This window comes from Stenella coeruleoalba (genome assembly GCF_951394435.1).
Source record: "Stenella coeruleoalba genome assembly, chromosome: 15".
Taxonomy (NCBI): Eukaryota; Metazoa; Chordata; class Mammalia; order Artiodactyla; family Delphinidae; genus Stenella; species Stenella coeruleoalba.
Window position 1 is genome coordinate 84,970,705 of NC_137161.1, and position 18,005 is coordinate 84,988,709.

An 18,005-nucleotide genomic window follows, 5' to 3' on the forward strand; every position below is an offset into this window, starting at 1 on the left:
GATCAAGGCACGTGCTGGTGACTGTCTCTAATCGCTGAGCCAGAACGCGCTGGACGGCGGAGCTGCCCCTTCCCGATGTGCTGCTTTTGGTACAAGCTGCGGCTTCCGTATCAGGAAGAGGCAGGTCGGCGTCTGCAGCTTTTCGCTTGAAAACCTACAGCCCCTCAACCGTAGACAGATGTTCCTTCTGAACGTGTGCAGCGCTGCTTCTGCTGTTTTCCCCGTGCCCACGGCTACGGTACAGACGGGGGGCCCGGCGTCCTTGTGAACAGAGCACATGGGGCCGACGGAGCGAGCTGTACCACCCTGCCATGCCCTGCTGTCCCGGTCCCACCGTGAGCGCGTACACAAACCACCATTTAGAAGACGCCATTCTATGGAGCCTCAGGGCTCAGTAAGGCCTGAGTTCAGATCAGAAGGAAGGTGAGACTTGTCTTAGATTAAATATTGATTTAGAGCATGAATGCCAAGGGGTGGGGCGGGCCTGCGCGTCCATCAAAGAGCTTGGTGAGTCTCATCCCTGTCAAGGCTCAGCACTGCTGAAACCAAACAGTCTAGGACTGACCGGGCCCCAGCTCTCTACCGGCTGCTTCAACTGGTTTTGTTCGTGAACGTGAGAGACCGACTGGGGCGCTTGTGGGGGAAGCGGGGCCCCTGGGGAGGGCGGGGGCCCCGTGTAACAGGCACCCACCTCAGACTCCGTGGCGTCCCCTGACTTCTCCTGGAGGGTCCCGCCCTCGGTCAGCGCGGCACCGTTGTACTTGTTGCAGATGTCCTCATCTGAGTAGTGTAGTCCGCCGGGGCTGGGCCGAGGCGGGGACCTGGGCGGGACGGGGACACCTGTTACCCCCCCACTGAGGCCTCCCGATCCACCCTCTGGCCTGCTTCGAGGCTGAGTGGGAGAAATCCACCGCCTCTGGCATCATTTTGGCCCCCAATGCAAACAGTTCGCAGCCCCCTGCAGCTTCGCATGACGCCTGCCCCGTCTGGGGCCGGGAGATCTCCCGAGACCGTGTCCCTGCACCTGAGACCTGCCCTTCTTTTCTGTCTCTGGAAATGTCTTTAAAACGTCCCTAACTCCCCACACGCTGCCCCCCCCCGGCGCTGCCCCACTGGGGGGCCCGTGGGCGTGGGCCCGGCCGAGCGGGTCCTCAGGTGGAGGCAGCATGGGGGCTGGAGCTGTCGCAGCCCTACCTGGTCCCGTTCTTCTTCGAGAAGGTGTTCTTCACGTTGAGGTGGCGGCTGCTGAGCTCCAAGGTGGCAAATCCCCCGTTGTCCAGGGTCACGGACTCCTCCATGTTGGAGATGCTCTTACCTAAAGCCGGACGGGGGAACGAGCACAGATGCTTCAGTAAGCTGCTCCCCGATGGCCTGCTGGGCGGAGCCCAGGGCCCGGCCGGCCTGCGTCAGCCCACCAGACAGGCAGGGTCAGGCTGCGGAGAGAGGCTGCACGTCAACCCCGCAGCAAAATGCCGTTTGCATTTTGGTGTTTATTCTGCTCGACACCAAACTCCGAGTATTTTGATCAGTATTTTATTAAAGAGCTCTCAGAATACGTGAACTCTGTAAACCGTTGAGGACATTAAAGATTCAATACATTTCAAAATAAAAGCCTCACAGTCATAGGACAAGACAGCAAGTGGAGAGTAACTGTATAAGGGGTGACAGCTAGAGGGTGCAGGGTTTCTTTCTGCGGCCATGAAAATGCTCCAGAACTGACTGTGGTGATGATGGTCACAGGTGTCTGTGAATGTAACTGAAAACCACTTAAAATAAGTCTATAAATACATATCAAAACATATTCTAAAATACATTAGCCGGCCAAAGTTACACGTAACTCGAGGACAGGAAGAGGTCCCGGTGGCTCCGACCTCGTTTGGCATGAGAGTTGGTGTGTCCTCACGGCTGTCCCTCTGCTCGGGCTGGTCTACCCCCCTTCTCCCTCCCCCACCTTGGGAGCCCCTCCCCCAGCCATCTTCCTGACTCATCACTCACCCCCTCCTTCAGGTCACAGCTCAAGGGTCGTGAGACCAGAGAGAACTTTTGGACCCTGAAGTCTTCGCCCTGTGTTTTTTCTCTCCGTGGTGCCGTCACCACGTCTGCATTTCTCCTGCGCTGGCTTGTTCTCTGTGGTCATCTGTCTGTCTTCCTACCGGACTATAAACTCTTGGAGCACAGACCCAGTTACGCTCGCACAATAACGCTCTTAGTTACATCCCAGCCCCCGGGACGCTGCCCGAGCACACACCAGGGGCACCCTGTGTGTCTGTAAAATTCACCAGCCTTTCTGAACCACAAGGGTCCTCTCTGCTGGGGATCCCACAGCCCTCGCCTCACCTTAATGTTCTACTCGTGTGCAACGAGGAAAAACCAGCAGAACACAGAGAGTGGTGAATGAAAGAGGAAGCTGCTTGTGAGTAGGAATTTGGGTTGATGGGAGGCGAGCAGGTGGAAACTGTTATCGGAAGGGGACTCTGACGTTGTACGAGGCAGCAGGATCATGCAGCAGGGTTAGAACGAGGCTGCAGCGGCAAAGGTTTAGGTTCTGTGCGTCTCCTGGGCAGGCAGGGGGACATGCTGGTAGACAAGTGTTTCTTTTCTGTTTTCTTTCCCCCTGGGCTTCAATGATGACATTAAATGAATGCTCCAGGGTGAGGCTGAGTATCAGAAGCTGCGGGTCAGATCGGACTTTTCAGGTCTGTTTCCCAGATGGAGAAGAAGAGTGAAAGCGGGGAGATTTTCTCTGCGCCAGACATAGGATTCTGTAATAGCATTAGCTCAGTAAAATGACATGCCATTCATACTCTGTAAATCCCGTAGGAATAAAATCTGATTTACGAACACTTGTTAGAAGTGAATGTATACAGAAAAAAATAAATCCTTTCTTGGAGGGATGAATGGCTTAATGTTACAAAAGCAAATGGCAGGCACTTTAGGTGCCTGGTTTGATGAACCCTTTTGGTGCCGTGATAATGGTGCTGGGGGCTGGGGTCGGGGGATCTGCTGGCCCCCGCTTCACAGAGGTATCAGAGTGTTCCCAGCACCCCGTAAGGTTCCCTCACGGACCTTCGCTGCTTATACTTCTCCACTAAGAACACCCACCATCCTGCCTTCTAGAAACATCCATTCACTAGGTTGTTCCTGACCTTTCTGTAAACGGAGTCACACTGTATGGGCCCTTTTGCGGTTGGTTTGTCCATTTCTCTACTGACGGTGATTCCTTTAGCAACGCCACGCCAGGCTGTGCTGGGAACACCGGGGACCCTCTGACCCACAGAGGGCTCGGAGCTGCGATGCGGGACCTAAGGCAGGTGCTCACCCTGTGTTAGTGAGAAGCGCTGGGCCACAGACACGATTCTGTACCATCCCCGAGCCACACCGAATGCCTGAGACGTGCCCCACTCACTGTCCTCACGATACTGGAGTGAGATTTTTCATCTGTTTAACGCTTTCCGCTCTCTAATCATCGCTTAACAAAATACTCCTGCATTTGAGCAACAGTGCAGATGAGGAAACAGACTCACAGAGGCCAAATGACCCAAAGGCCCACTTGAGGGCGGAGCTGGGACAGAATCTGGTGGCCGAGGTCCAGAGCTCCTGTTTCCCTGCACCTGCTGCCTCCGAAGGGATGTCTGTTGTGCCTGTTTCATCGAATGAAATGGAATGTGGATGTGGGCACCCCGGATCCAGGAGGGAAGCCCCAAACGTTTCAGCTCCAGAGCTCCCCCGTGGGGAGACGGGGAAAGGCAGGCGCCGTCCCACCTGGGCCGCAGCTCCCGTACTTCTTGCTCTGGCCGTGCAGGACCAGGGTGAACGCCACCAGCAGGATGCCGAGCAGGCTGGACAGCGCCATCACCAGGAGGAACCACCACTGCTCGTAGAACGGGGCCTCCACCTGAGCTGAAGGGCGACACGGGCACGGTCACGTGGGACAGAAGCTCCGTCCCTGCCGTGAGCGGGGGAGGGGAGGGCTCGGGGGCAGCCCCGGGCACGGGGAGGGTAAACCCCCCTGCCTGGGCTGGGTTGTCGTGGGCAGACCGACCCAGAGACAAGGCTCTGGTTCCACCGTCTCTTTTGGGCCCAGGGTCCTGTCCCCCCCTTCCCCCACCACCCCCCTGCCGCTCCCAGCCCAGAGACTTCACTGTCCTGGACCCTGGCCATCGTGTTTATATTCTCTCAATTTCATCTGCTTACAAATGTCGTCTGGGTTAAAGGGAGGGAGGAACAAAAGCGCCTGGGTTTGCTCGTCTCTCCCAGTGCTGGGGCTTCCCTCCCAGACAGCCCCCAAGTCCCCCGGCCACCTCCATCCCCGCTGCCACCCCCCAGGCCACCACCACCGCCGCCTGGGCCACCGGAACCACTGCTCAACTGTGTCGCCTCTTCCCGTTGTGCTCAAACCCTTGACATCACAGAGAGCATTCTCAGGTGGGAAGTCGGCCCCTCCTAAAAGGCCTCAGTGCTGCCCCTACTGGCCTCGGGGTGCGGTCAGTCTAAGCCTGGGAACCCCGTGACCCGAGCCCTGCCCGTGCCGAGCACTGGACCCTCCCACACCTGCCCAGGAACCTCTGCTCGCACCCTCCGGCTGGGTGGGCCTGCCTGACCACCTGTCGGCCTCCTCCGCTGCATCAGGGCCCCCAGCCCCGGAGGCTGGGCTGTGTTTTATTTATTTCGATCCTCCAGCAAACCTGAGCCGAACAACGGGCCCCCCTTCGATAACGTTTTTCCAGAACGAACAGAAAAGGTTTCACTTGAAAGTTGCTTTGAAGAAGGATCGTCTTCCTCATGTTTTATTCTGTTTACTAAGACGAGAAAAATGGGAATTGCTTCTCGGTACGTGTCGGATGGCCCTGGGGTCCCACTCGTGCCTTCCACGAGCTTCCCTATTTCAGGGCATCGGACGTGAGGGACGGAACAGGAAGCCCATTACAGGTGGAGCCCAAGGTCTGGCTCCCAGGAGCAGAAACCCCCAGAAAAGACCTCTCCCTTATGCTAAATACCTCACTGGGTGGACGCGAAGCGTGTGCACCCTGGGAACGAGGGGGACGTCTGCTCTGGATCACGTAACAGCCCAGGGAGCACTTTAAATCCAAAATACATGAGCTGGATTTCAGGCTGTACGTTAAGTCTTCCATCTAATAAGGCCAACACGTCCAAGCCGACCTCTGGGCAGTGGCGCAGAGCAGGCCTGGGCAGAAAGGCCTGGGCGGCTACAGGACTCCAGCCCCGGGCCGGGCTCCCCAACCCCGGTCTGCACAGCGGGGCCTGAGGGGTGCCGGCAGGGGACGGACGGCCTGCTGGCTTCTCGAAACCATGAGAGGAGCGGACTGCCGACCAGCTGGAAGCCGAGGCCGGCGCGGGGGTGCGACGGATTTCAGAGGAGCGGTCCAGCCACGGCGCCCCGTGACCCCGAGGGCCAGATCCGCGTGCTCACGTAGGAACTAGCCTTTGCCACCGGCGACGCGCGTGTGGCGTGAAAAGCTCTGTGCGTTTGTTTGGAATTGCTCTCTAATGAGTTCTTGCTCATGGACCAAGGGAGGCATATCTTGAATTGCTGAACTGGGGTGATGGGTGCTGGGGGTGCCTTATTCTATTCTCTCTACTTTGGGGTGTGTTTACAATTTTCTTAATAAAGATGAAGGAAGCGAGGAAAATTTGACTTTTCTACGTACTGTTCGTTAAACAAGCGAGTGGTGCCCGGGTCCTTCCTGCGACCCCTCTCACTGAGCGCCCCTGGGATTCATGTTGCTCCCAAGACGCTACCCTTCCCCCAGACTCACGACCAGGAAAGGATGAAGGATGCTTTCAATCTGAACAAGTGCAGTCAGCGGCTTGAACAAATGCGACTGCAGGGAAGGGAAACAGAATTGTCTTGATTGGAAGGAAAGCTCTCGTGGCTTCTGGCCCGGACTTGGCCTGCTCCCTTGTGCAGATGACCTCCAGTGGCCAGCCCTCACTCAACCCCTCTACAGCCCGGCTCGCAATCCTGGCTGCACGAAGGGCCGCTGCGGAGCTAGACAATCACCAAGCCCAGACCTGCGCCCCGGCGATGCAGTTGCCGCCCAGGGTGGGGCCCTGCGTGGCTGTTTCCTAAGCAGTCCCGAGGGGTGACCCTAAGGCGCAGGCGGGGTGGAGACCCGCTCCTCACGCGTACCTGGGACCAGCCTCACCTGCCCTCCCCTCCCCGCCCGCTGGTCCTCACTGGGCTCCTCACCTGCTACTTCCTCTGCCCCGTCCCAGGCTCTCCTTCCCTGCAGCCGCCCCCCTGCACCCTTCAAGACCCAGACCCGGGCTCCCTCCTCCGAGAAGCCCTTCCTGATTTTCGGGCAGTCACTTTGACCCCCAGCTGCCACACCCCTTGCCACGTCACTGGTGAGGACAGAGTCTGTCGCCGCTGACACTCGAGCTCTGGGAAAGGGAGCCTGGCCTCCCCGTGTGCTCTGCTCCACCCAGAGCAGGGTGGGGGGCGGGCACCTCCCACTTCAGGCACAGGGCTCACCGGGGCCCCCGTAGGACATGACCGCGTGTCAAGGGCTAACGCACTCCCTGGTGGCTGCTGGGGGCGAGCTTTGCTTTTCAAAACCAGCCCATGGCTCTACAGTGAGGTCGTGTCCCCTCATGGAGGGTCTTGGGCTCCACTTTGCCTGGGAAGCCTCCTCCCTGGGGGGACCCTGCCTGGCTGGAGCTGGTGGCTCCGGTGCTCAGGGAGAGAGGAGAATTCAGAACGGCTGGCGCACAGCGTGGTCGGGAGTGCGGAGCGCGCGGGGCCCGCGCCGTCCTCCCAGCTCCTCGCGAGGCGCGCGCCGGCCCTCCTTCCGTCACCATGGCTCCAGGTCACCCTCCCTGCCCCCGAAGGAGGGGCATCGCCCCGGGATTCCCGCAGGGCTCCTACCTGACACGGCAGCAGGGGGGCTGCTGGGCTCCCCGTAGCCCACCTGGTTCACGGCCACCACCCGGAACTCGTAGGTCACTCCTTGCCTGAGCTTGTCCAGGCTGGCAGTGTAGGACGTGGCGCCCCGCGGAATGTCCTTCACAAACATGTCCCACAGGCCTTCATCTGCAGGGCAGCGAGAGCAGAGGTCAGGGCGCCTGTGCGTGGATGCGCACCCTGCCCTCAGCTCCCAGCTCCCTCCCCTGGGGACGGATGTGAGCCGGAGGCTGGGTGAGCTGCGGGGGCCGGGGGCACAGGCAGGAGAGGGGCCTCCCCCTGGTGACCAGACTCTGCTAAGGCTGCAAGCTGGGCAGAAGCATTTCCCCCGGTGCTCCCTGGGCCTCTGGTTTCTGACTGGATCTCACCTTTGGTGTAGGGTTCCGGCTGCCTACCGACCACCTCCTGCCGCGTGTCCCTAAGCCCACCTTCCAGACTCACCGAGGACACCCGCTGGCCCAGTGGCGCCTGCGCGCACCAGCCACTGACCTGAGTTCTCAGTCCCACTGCTTTCTAACTGGAAACGACAATCCCGCCGGCGGGTCAAGGGGAAAGCTTTGAACAACGCCTCTTGTGCCAGCCAGCCGCCAGCCGCGCGGTGATGCTGCCACGCTGTCCCCACCGCCTGGGGTGGTCGCTGCAGCGTGCTCGGCGCAACTTTCCGTCATCGATAACGGGTCGTGTGCTCTCGCGGGGCGAAGGCGCCGAGTGGCAGCTGGCATGGGGGTGCACGTGCTCTGGGACAACTAGTTCCCTCACCTGGGGACCCTGCCTTAACCTGCCAAACCGAACTCCCGAAGTGCCGCCCTTGAGTTCGCGCATCCTTTGGAAGCGCTGCAGCATCAAACCTGCCCTAAGACCGGCAGTTATTTAATCTATGCCCAGGTGCTACCGAATACAGGTATAAATTTTAAAAAATATACTGAATTTTGAACAGGCGCCGACACATCTATGTTCATAGAGCATTATTCACAGTAGCCAGAAGGTGGAGGCAACGCAGATGTCCATCAACACAGGAATGGATAAAGAAAAGGTGGTCCGTCCATACAATGAAGTATGATTCAGCCTTAAAAAGGAAGGAAGCTCTGGTACCTGCTACAACACGGGTGAACCCAAGGACAGGATGCTCAGTAAGTCAGAAACAAGCAGGATAAATACCGTATGATTCCACTTACAGGAGGTCCCTAGAGCAAATTCATAGAGACAGAAAGTAGCAGGGTGGGTGCCAGGGGGCGGGGGAGGGGGATGGGGGGCTAGGGTTTGACGGGGACAGAGATTCAGTTTGGGAAGATGGACAAGTTCTGGAGGTGGACAGTGGTGATGGTTGTGCAACGTGGATATACTTAATGCGACTGAACTGTACACCTACAAACGGTTAAAATGGTCAATTTTATGTTATGTATTTTACCACAAGAAAAATACATATTGAATTTCTTTAAGCCCTGACGTGTAGGAAAACATTAATAAAATTGAAATTGAAGCCAGAAAATCAGGTGCAGAGAAAAAGGAAGAAGCTAGACAGCCTTGGTGTGAAGCCTGCCTCACCGCACGTTAGCTGTGTGACCTCAGGGAGAGGACTTAACCTCTCTGTGCCTCATCTGTAAAACGGTGACAACAAAGGGCACCTACAACACAGGTGTGTTGCAAGGGTTAAACAAGTTAATATTGATAAAGTGCTTAGTAAGCAGTACACTCCGTGAGTGTCTGCAAAATAAAATATAAATCCAATCTCTGAGGAGGTCTTTCAGTAAAAAGTGGGCTCAGGGCCCAAAATGTTCTTTTGAAATAGTGATCCTTCATGAATTATAAATTCTTTTATAGGCACAGGTTTGTGATCTTTTAAAAACAGCAGGAGATCTGGAGAGGAATCTCCATGCACACTTGAATACGCATACATACGTGCAGACAGCTTTACGGGGGGGGGGGGGGGCGGTTATCTGGAAACCAACCTTATCACACACCCTGGAACACCAGATATGTTTGAGAGGATCACAGTAAACAGAAAGAGACAGCTAGTGTGTAAGTTGCATTTGCATAGGGTTTAGAGTTTGCACCGATTAAGCCCTTGTAGTCACAGGTTAATGAAGGAATGGATGTGAATGAGGCCTGAAAGGCATAAATCTCTGTACAGGCAAAAAGGGAGTACGCTGATTATTTATTTCTAAATGTTCACATTGATCGTAGTTTCTCACCAAGCTACCCATTACCACTAATAATGTCCAAATGGCAAGTCACAGCTTAAGCCTTTCTTTTCCTTCTAAAAATATTAAGGTTTACACTCATGCTTGTCATATCTGATTTATTTCTGGTTTGGCAAGAAAGATCGGGGAATAATAGGCACGGAGGGTGCGTTTTCTCTGCATGTGCCACTCCCTCTGCCTGAAGTCCCCGGCGCGGTGGCGGGCATCCTTCCCCTCCGCCCCCTCTCACTCATCCACGCATTCGATCCACAAATACTTAATGCTCCCTCTTCGGTCAGGCCCTGTTCCAGCCAACAGGGGATCAGATGAGATTTCTGCTCTCAGTGGGCTGTTTATAAGCCTATGGGGGAGGGGGGCGATGGAGGAAAATCAACAAGGTCATTGCACCCTTTCAGACTCATCTTTCTGAGGCCAGCCTTGACCCTCTCCTACACCCCTTCTGCCAATGGGCCTCCAGAACGCTTCTTCACATTTACGTGTCTGTTTGCACCACTGGGCTCTTGAATTTTTCAAGAGTTCAGTAAATATCAGTTGACCTGATTCATCTCCCCTTCCTTACTCCTTCCCTTCCCTTTCCTCCTTCCATGCATCCTTCCATCTACCCATCCATCCATCCTCCCTCCATCCCTCCATCTGTCCTCCCATCCATTCATCTTTGTGCCCCCACAGCCTTTCACAGGGCCTGGCACTGGCAAGCTTTCAGTAAATAATAACCACCACCATTTAATTTAGCACTTACTATGAGCAATTCACTGTGCCAAGGGCTTTAAGCATTGAATAAACTGTGCAATATTTTCCCTCTAAAAAGACAGATCATTTTATGCCGTGAAAGAGACTGAAGAAAAAATACAGACTCTTGGAAACTGGATACTGCTTAAAGCCATTGAAATTAAGGGACTTAAGAGTGTGAAAGGCATTCCCAGACCATCTGCAGCAGGCCTGAACACTGCTGCAGTGGGCTCTCTGGACGGCTCTTACACGACTGTTTCTGTAATGCTTTCCTGCTACTGCGGAAAAAGAATTACTTCCCCTGCCTCTACTGTCACCTAAAGTCCACATTTTATTTTAAGCGCTCTGTCATAGCTCCAGGAATTATGTGCATTTTTCATAAAAACATTTAAAAATATTGATACAGAATCGCAACACACGATTTACTTTACACTGAAAAACGCTGCGAGGGGCGGAGTCACGCCAAGAGAACTTCCTGCGGAAGGAAGCTCGCACTTTTATTCTGCTTAATTCTGCCTTTCCAAAATGAGCGTCCTCAGCGTTTTAGGCTGCACTTGTGGTCCCCTGGGCTATCTATCCACACTAGCATTCACACCGCGATCACGGCAGGCAGAAAACCCCGGCGGCTGTCGAAGCCTCCGCTCTGTCTCTCCACTGTGCATTGTTCCCTCGCTTGTATTATGTTGTTAAATATCTCAATAAATCAATGACGGAGAAAAGCATGTCTACAAATTAGGGGGAGAAATAACATTACAGAACTATTAAGCATAATGAGATTTGCGCAACTGATTTTCCACGCACCAGGGTAATCCCCGGTCCTAGACTTACATTCTCAATCAATACCTGAGGGGAGTGCGGGCCCTCGTGCTTTTCTGGGGATGCGTTCAGCCGGCTGTCAGACTCCGGGCGAGCTCACCCCGCCGGGTGCTCAGCAGACCCCAGCCTGCTTTCCCTGCCCACTGGGGGCGCTCCTACCCCTACATCACCCTCGTGTGGGGAACTCGTGATTGGCCCGAGGAGAGCAGTCGCTCGTGTTTCCCAAAGCCACATCCCTGGATGGCCGATGCCAGAGGCCTGAGGACCAGCCCTGCGGGCGGTGCCCGGACTTCGACCTTCCTGGGAGTCACGTCGACCTTCAGGCCAGGGCCTCTTGATGTCTGTGGCGGGGTGTCCGTGGCATCTTGCTGGGCTCGGTTCCCCTTCTTGGACTCCCGGCACCTTCTCGGCCTCTCCTTACTGTGACACTGCTGGGGAAACGCCACCTCGAGGTATGAAGGTGGGGGAACCGTGGAGAAATACGCGTGGCAGAATGCTGCTCGACAGGCCGCAGTCCGGTCACACACCTCCATCCCTGCCGGGCTCGGAAGGAAAGCTGCGTGAGGGTCCACACATGCACGTGCGTCCCACCGGCTGCTTTTCCTTTAAAGATATAAGCTCTGGGTCCTGGCCGCCCTGTGGCAGTATTTGTTTACTAAAGAAGGAGAACGGCTAATACTGAACATCCTCGAGGAGAGCAAGCGCTTCCAGTCCACGCGGGTCACTGCCCCGACCGCACTTGTTTCCGGCGCTTGGCGCAAGGCAGCTTCTCTCCTGCGGGGCCAGCACCTTGCCGCCCAGGCACATCTGCTCCCGGCCATGCCCTCGTCACCGGGGAGCAGGGACACCGCCCTCCCGAATCCCAGGGTCCGCGCTCCACTTACCCTGCCGACGCCCAGAAGCGTGTCTATGGCAGGTTTCAAGGCAGGCGCCAAGAAAGACGTTTGACCTCGTGGACGACCCAGCAGGGTCTCCACGCTGAGTGAAACTGTCATTCACGGCCCAAGGGTTCTGGTTCCACTAAGCTCATAACCAGCGCCATGACGTCGGCTTGCAGCTCTGAGCCTGGGAGCTGCTTATGTCTTAAACGCTGCCATTTCTCTTGGTGTAACTGGGCTGGGTCGGAAATTGAGCTGAAACAGGTGGGGCTTACACCCGAGGCTAAATACATCTGATGATAAAATAATTGTATGTTATCCGATCCTTGTTGAAGGCAGGACACCAATGAGATGAACGCAAAGGATGGCCTGGGACCAGGACCCAGCCCAGAGAGAAACGGCTGCAGAGCCCGACAGGCTGTCAACTCGGGGTCATGCAGGAGAGAAGAAGTGAACACTGGCCAGTGACGGAGTTGGAACTGCAGCTGCAACCCTTGGGCTGAGGCGCTGACTCGGCAACTTCCGTGGATTTTAAACCTTCTGAAAAGCACTGATTGTTTTTCTTTGTTCAGTTGAAAAGTCCCGCAGGCAAAGATCAGAAGCGGACAGAGTGAGTGGGGAGGGGCCTGGGGGGCCCCCAGGAGGACCGCAAGTGGGCAGGGAGGGGCTCACGGGGACAGGGGCCCTGCTCCATGTAACCCCCTCTCCTCTCTGGGCTAAACACATTACGCGTGAAAAAAGCAACACGATGTCTGCCCTGCGTTGGGTACATCCTAAATATGTATTTCACGGCTGCTGTGGAGAGGAAAATATATTTATAGTTCCTTTAGTGCCATTCTGGTCTATTGTGTAAATATGTAAATTAGGTTTCCTGATCTATACAGTAAAATGCCTCGGGACAATTTGTCTAAATAGATCATCTGCATATGCCCGCTGCATAGTTTCCACTGCCTTCCTGGGAGCTTAGCAACTCCAACTGGGAGGAAACCTTCGCCCAATCGGAGAAATGAACCTTCGGCAAGGCTGTCCTGTGGCGTCCGGGGCCGCGTCCACACTCGCTGACTGCCCTTCTCCAGGAGTGACGGGGGTGTGTGTCCTAGTCCGATGTGAATTTCACCAGCTGCCGTTCAATTCGGTGTTTTCACGTTAGGGCATCAGCAGAATTTGCAGGGGTTCAAGTGAAGAGGCACAAGGCTGCAGGGCCACCTGCCCGGGCCGCTGGAGCCTGCTGGCCACCGTCCCCGCGCCAGCCAAGCGGACGAGCTCCATGCCTTCCAAGGGCAAGACGCAGATGAGGCCTGGTGGGGAGATGGCAGGCAGCCTGGGGCCCCCAGGGCCACCCGACAAAGGGGCTCAGTCTTTCCAGACGCCCGCGGTGACGGGAACCCGGGTGGCCCCCTATTAAAAACTACCCCTCCCAGGGCCCAACACCACTACCAAGCTCCCTCCAGACACCACTGCCCTGCCCGGAGAGGGCGTCGCCAAAGAGCCTCGGGGAGAGAGTGAGACGATGCAGCATTACTGTTCCGTGTAATGAGGCCTGTAATAGATGACAGCTGAGATCCAAAGCCCCAGGTACTGGCAAGGCGTTTAAATATTGACAATCCGTAAATGCATTTCATCTGACTCCAGGCAGCTGCAGGCCTCCGTTAAGGGGGGAGGGCGTCTCTCAACTTTCAGCGGCTGGACGGTGAGGCCGGCGGCCTGCTCTGGCCCAGTCGAAATCGCTGGCGACCTGCTCTCAATGTTGAGAAGTTGAAGCAGGACCCTCGGGGCTCGCTGGAAACGACAGCGTCCTCCGGGTCAGCTTCCTGGCACGTCCTGGTCCCCGTGGGTCAGCTTCCACCTTCTGGTAGTGACCCGGGGAGTCAGACCGCCAGCTGCCGGCAGAAGGCTGGTGTCTGGGCGAGGCCCTCGGGTGTGGGGCGCCACCCCGTTAGTGCTGCACCGCCTTCCAGACTCCCAGAAGCTGCGCTTGTAACCACCAAGCACCCCGTTGCCTTCATCGCAGCAGACAGATGAGCAGGGGCAGCATGAGGGGAAATGAACCAGCTCCCCAGGGAGCCTGAGAACGCACCCTCCAACCCCGGGGCGGCCCGAGTGCTCACTAGGGCTACAATTCCCACACGCCTGCGTCTGGCTGGTGGGGGGCTCCGTTCCCCACAGGCCGATCGCTGACATGAAGGCGCTCGTTTCAGAGAGACGGTGCACCTGACTGACCAGGGTGAGGAGACCATCCGTGGAGATTAAAAAAAAAAAATTTAAGCTCAGCTTTTTCTTTTGAGATAATTGTGGATTCCCACGCAGCTGTGGGAAATAGCACAGGCATCCCATTGTGTCCTTTATCCAGTGTTCCAACCCCCCGTCCCCCCGCAAGGGTGTCATGTTGGGAAACTACAGTACAGCGCAACCGGGAAACTGATGCTGACACAGTCCTGATGGGACCCTTTGCTGCAATGCTTGCACCTGGACACGTCTCTCCTCGAGAAACAAAAACCAAAGAAACGGTATGAGACTAAAAATAACTACGTGCATGCCCAGTTGGGACAAATTCTGGACCCCAAAGATACAGAGACCCAAAAACCCAACTGCCACTTTTGAAGAGACTGGAGCAAAAGCAGGGGGTTGGGAGCAAAAGCAAGGTACTGAGCACGCCCGCTGCACACTACACCACCCAAGAGGTGGGCAAAACACCTCAGTCTCCCCTCTGGCCCGACTCCTGGATACACCCCTACCCTCACCCCATGTGAGCAACAAGCTCGCTCCACCCCCTGCCCCGCCCCCGTCAGGGCGTGAAGCAAGGGAGGCTGTTGCTTGCTCTCCAGCGCCCCCTGCTGCAGCAGGGGCCCCAGTAAAGCCTCGTCTGAATTTCCTGTCAGGCCTCTGATCCATTTCTATTGAGGAAGGAGGCCGAGAACCCTGGTGGGTAACACTGATCCACAGCGTTTCCATCGCCTCAAGGGTGCCTCGTGTGGCCCTTTTGCAGCCACGTGTCTGTCCACTGGGATCCTTAACTCTTGTCGGGGAGACAAGCTTTCAGGTAGAAGGAAACGACTCGGCGGGAGTCTTGGGTGCGTGTCCTCTAGAGCAAGGCTTCCTAACCTTTTCTTGGTGCCGTGGACCCTCTGCCAACCTGCTGACTCTGAAGGACCCCATCTCAGAATGGTTTTCATGCATAAAATAAAACTGAAAAGGAAACCAGTTACATTGGTGGTGCTCCTAAATGCCTGGCAGTAACCGCAGGTTCACAGTCACGTCCGTCTCCTGGTTAACGCGGAAGGTCTGGATCACGTGGGTTTTCTTGGCACCCTTGTTAAGCTACGTGGTCTTTGGAAGATGTGGTGGAGAGACTTGCATTGAGGTGACACCCTCATCCCAGGGAACTCAGAAGTCTTCGCTTCCTCACGAACGCTTTCGATGAGAAGGTCTAGCAGGGTCTGCAGACGACCGTAATGTCGACGCCGTGGTGAGTATGAACGATCTTGGGAAATCTCTGCACACCTGGCACGTGACGTGAACAGAGCTGTGATTTCTACTGCTGGCGGTTTCACAGGTACTGCAGTTACTTACGTGGGTTCTCACCTACGGTTATGGGTTGAACTGGGTCCCCTCATCGTTCATACCTTCAAGGCCTAATCCTTAGTATATCAGAATGCGACCTTATTTGGAAACAGGGTCTCTGCAGACATAATTAGTTAAGATGAGGTCATGACGGTGGGCCCTAATCCAGTATGACTGGGGTTCTTCTAAAAGGGGGAAGTTTGGACACAGGAACGCAGGGAGGAGGCCACGTGAAGAGGAAGGTAGGGGTCTCGCTGATGTTCTGCTACAGGCCAAGGACCCGCAAAGGTTGTTAGCGACACGCCAGAAGCCAGGGGAGAGGCCTGGACCAGATCCTCCCCGATGGCCCCCAGAGGGAACCAACCGTGCCGACACCTCGACCTGGGGTTCCAGCCTCCAGACCTGAGAGAGAACACGTTTCTATGATCTAAGCCACCCAGTGTTTGGTACTCGGTTACAGTAGCTGAGCAAACTAACACGTGTTTATAAGTGAAGGAAAGCTAATCAGTTAGAGGGCTAGGGAAGATAAACACGTGTTTTTTCCCGTCGAAGCTGATGGAGCCCCTTGGTGGACCCGAGCAAGGCAACCTTTGCAACAAACGCTCTCCTTGGATTTGGGGAGCAAGCGGCTTTGCCTCCTGAGGCCAGTGCAGCCTCCACTGCCTCAGTCTGGGCACAGACCTCACAGGGCCTTTCAGCCACGGCATTTGGGTTTTTTTGGTTTTTTTGCGGTACGCGGGCCTCTCCCTGTTGTGGCCTCTCCCGTTGCGGAGCACAGGCTCCGGACGCGCAGGCCCAGCAGCCATGGCTCACGGGCCCAGCCGCTCCGTGGCATGCGGGATCTTCCCGGACCGGGGCACGAACCCGCGTCCCCTGCATCGGCAGGCGGACTCTCAACCACTGCGCCACCAGGGAAGCCCGCGGCACTTGTTGATCTCCGAAAGTGCCCCGGGTCAGATGTCGCCAGCAGAGAGCTGGCTGGCTCTTCTGGGTCCACTGCTTTCAGAGGTACGGGGGGAACAAGTGACCACAGAGGCCTCTGGCGAGTCCAGCCCCGTCACGGATTTGGGACCCTCCATTTCCAGAAAAGGCCAGATGCCCTGCTTATCAGAAACTGTCGGGATCCCCCAGGCCCGGGGACTGAACACGGGCATTCTTGAGCCAAAGAAGTATTCACATCGCCTTTGCATAGAAACTGTTTTGGTTTTATGTACTAGGTTTCTCCTTAGAAGTTTCTAGAAGGCACTTCTAAGTAATCTTTCAAAAGCCGTTTGGTGGGGAGGAGGGACGCCCGTGACGTCTGCGACTTTGGGGCTCTTCCCTCTTGGTCTAAGAGCTTCTTTAAACATCACACTGAAGTGCTCACAGCGCTGTAGTCCACCTGGAGGCGGGGCCTGGCGATCACTTTCCAAGTGCGTCCCTGGCACGCCGTGTATTTTCACGCTCGGATGTTCCTGCTGAGCCGTACGGCCGTCTGAAGGTCGCGGTGAACGTGCCCGGGGCTCCTGCGAGGGTGATGCCCCCCCAGCTCCAGCCGTAACATCCGACTCAAACCATCCCTCACTTTCCAGTGGTGCCTGCCCTTAGGTATTACTTGAACAGAGAGAAGGCGGAAACCCTCTTAGGGTGGATGGGGTTGGGGCGGATCTCAACCTCGCTCCCCGCGGATGACGTGTGGGTTTCACTACTAACAGGAAGGTTCATGACGATCCGAAATGAGCAGGACACTCTCCACCGAGATCTCGAGCGGAGCTTCTGAAAACACTCGTGGGTCTTACCGCTGAGCTGAGAACATCCTTAAGTGACCCTAAGTTCTCACACACGTGTATCTGAGTGACAGTCATCCTCCCCCAAAGCCTAGGTAACGTGGCCAGAACACCATGGGTCTGATGCCCGTGAGGTCGCTAGCGCAGCCGTGGTTATGAGAATGGGGGGGTGGGGGCTTCCCCGCTGGTCCAGTGGGTAGGGCTCCGCACTCCCAATGGGGTTCCATCCCTGGTCAGGGAACTAGATCCCGCAGGCCGCAACTAAGAGTCCGCAGGCCGCAACAAAGATCCTGTGCGCCGCATCGGAGACCCGGCGCAGCCAAAATAAATAAATAAATAAAAAATAAATATTTAAAAAAAACAACGGGGGGTGGGGGAGTGAGAGGGCACCTCTCATTTCAAGTCAATGCCCTCCGTCTCCACGTCATCAGGGAGATGCTGGGCCGGGGAGGCCCCAAGCTCTGACACGTCCCCTCTTTTACAGATGCAGAGACACCGTTTCGAGGTTTCGCGTGACCTACCTGAGGGCCTGGCCTCGATGACGTAGCCCGTGGTGGGCGTCCTGCCCGCGCGGCCCTCCGTCCACTGCAGGGTGAGCTCAGAGGCGGATCTGGTGACCGAGACGTCTCGAGGGGAGCCCGGGGAACCTGTGGACAGAGGAGAAAAGAGCGGGTGGGCTTTGGCCTGGCACTCCTGGGCCTGCAGAGGGGCCAGCTCTGCTGCTAGGTCTCCAGGCGGGGCTCACCCTGGGTCAGTCCCGGTCCCTCATATTGAAAGTCGGGGTGGGGCTGACACTGGCCTCACAGGGTCCATCAGAGCATCAAGAGAGCTGAGGTGTGGCGGTGTCCTCTCGATCCACTGCCCCCTCCTCCAAAGCACTTAAACAGAGGCCAAGGGCATTTGTGCAGCGGGAACCACGCGGTTCCTCTTCATGCCAGGAAAACTTCAAATTTTTCTTACGTATCTTATTTCAAAAATCGAATGCACTTCTTTTCGCTTTTTTTCCAGAAGACAAACACAAACTGGACACGCTCAAGACCTAAGAACTTGCTCGCCCACACTGAACGCGTCCACGTGCAGACGTTCAGTTAACACATGCCTTGGAAGGCGGGGCCAAAGGAGTCCTGAG

General features: G+C 56.2%; 1 protein-coding gene across 1 annotated transcript in view; it reads right to left on the reverse strand.

The window, feature by feature from the left end:
* SDK1 (sidekick cell adhesion molecule 1) overlaps positions 1–18,005 on the reverse strand; it is an 816,979-nt gene that overhangs the window by 14,390 nt on the left and 784,584 nt on the right. Inside the window, exons 40-44 of the mRNA XM_079943718.1 lie at positions 17,398–17,523; positions 6,890–7,054; positions 3,763–3,900; positions 1,195–1,315; positions 692–821 (exon numbers count right to left, since the gene is read on the reverse strand). Coding sequence (XP_079799844.1) covers positions 692–821; positions 1,195–1,315; positions 3,763–3,900; positions 6,890–7,054; positions 17,398–17,523 — 680 coding nt within the window. The remainder of the gene's footprint in view (positions 1–691; positions 822–1,194; positions 1,316–3,762; positions 3,901–6,889; positions 7,055–17,397; positions 17,524–18,005) is intronic.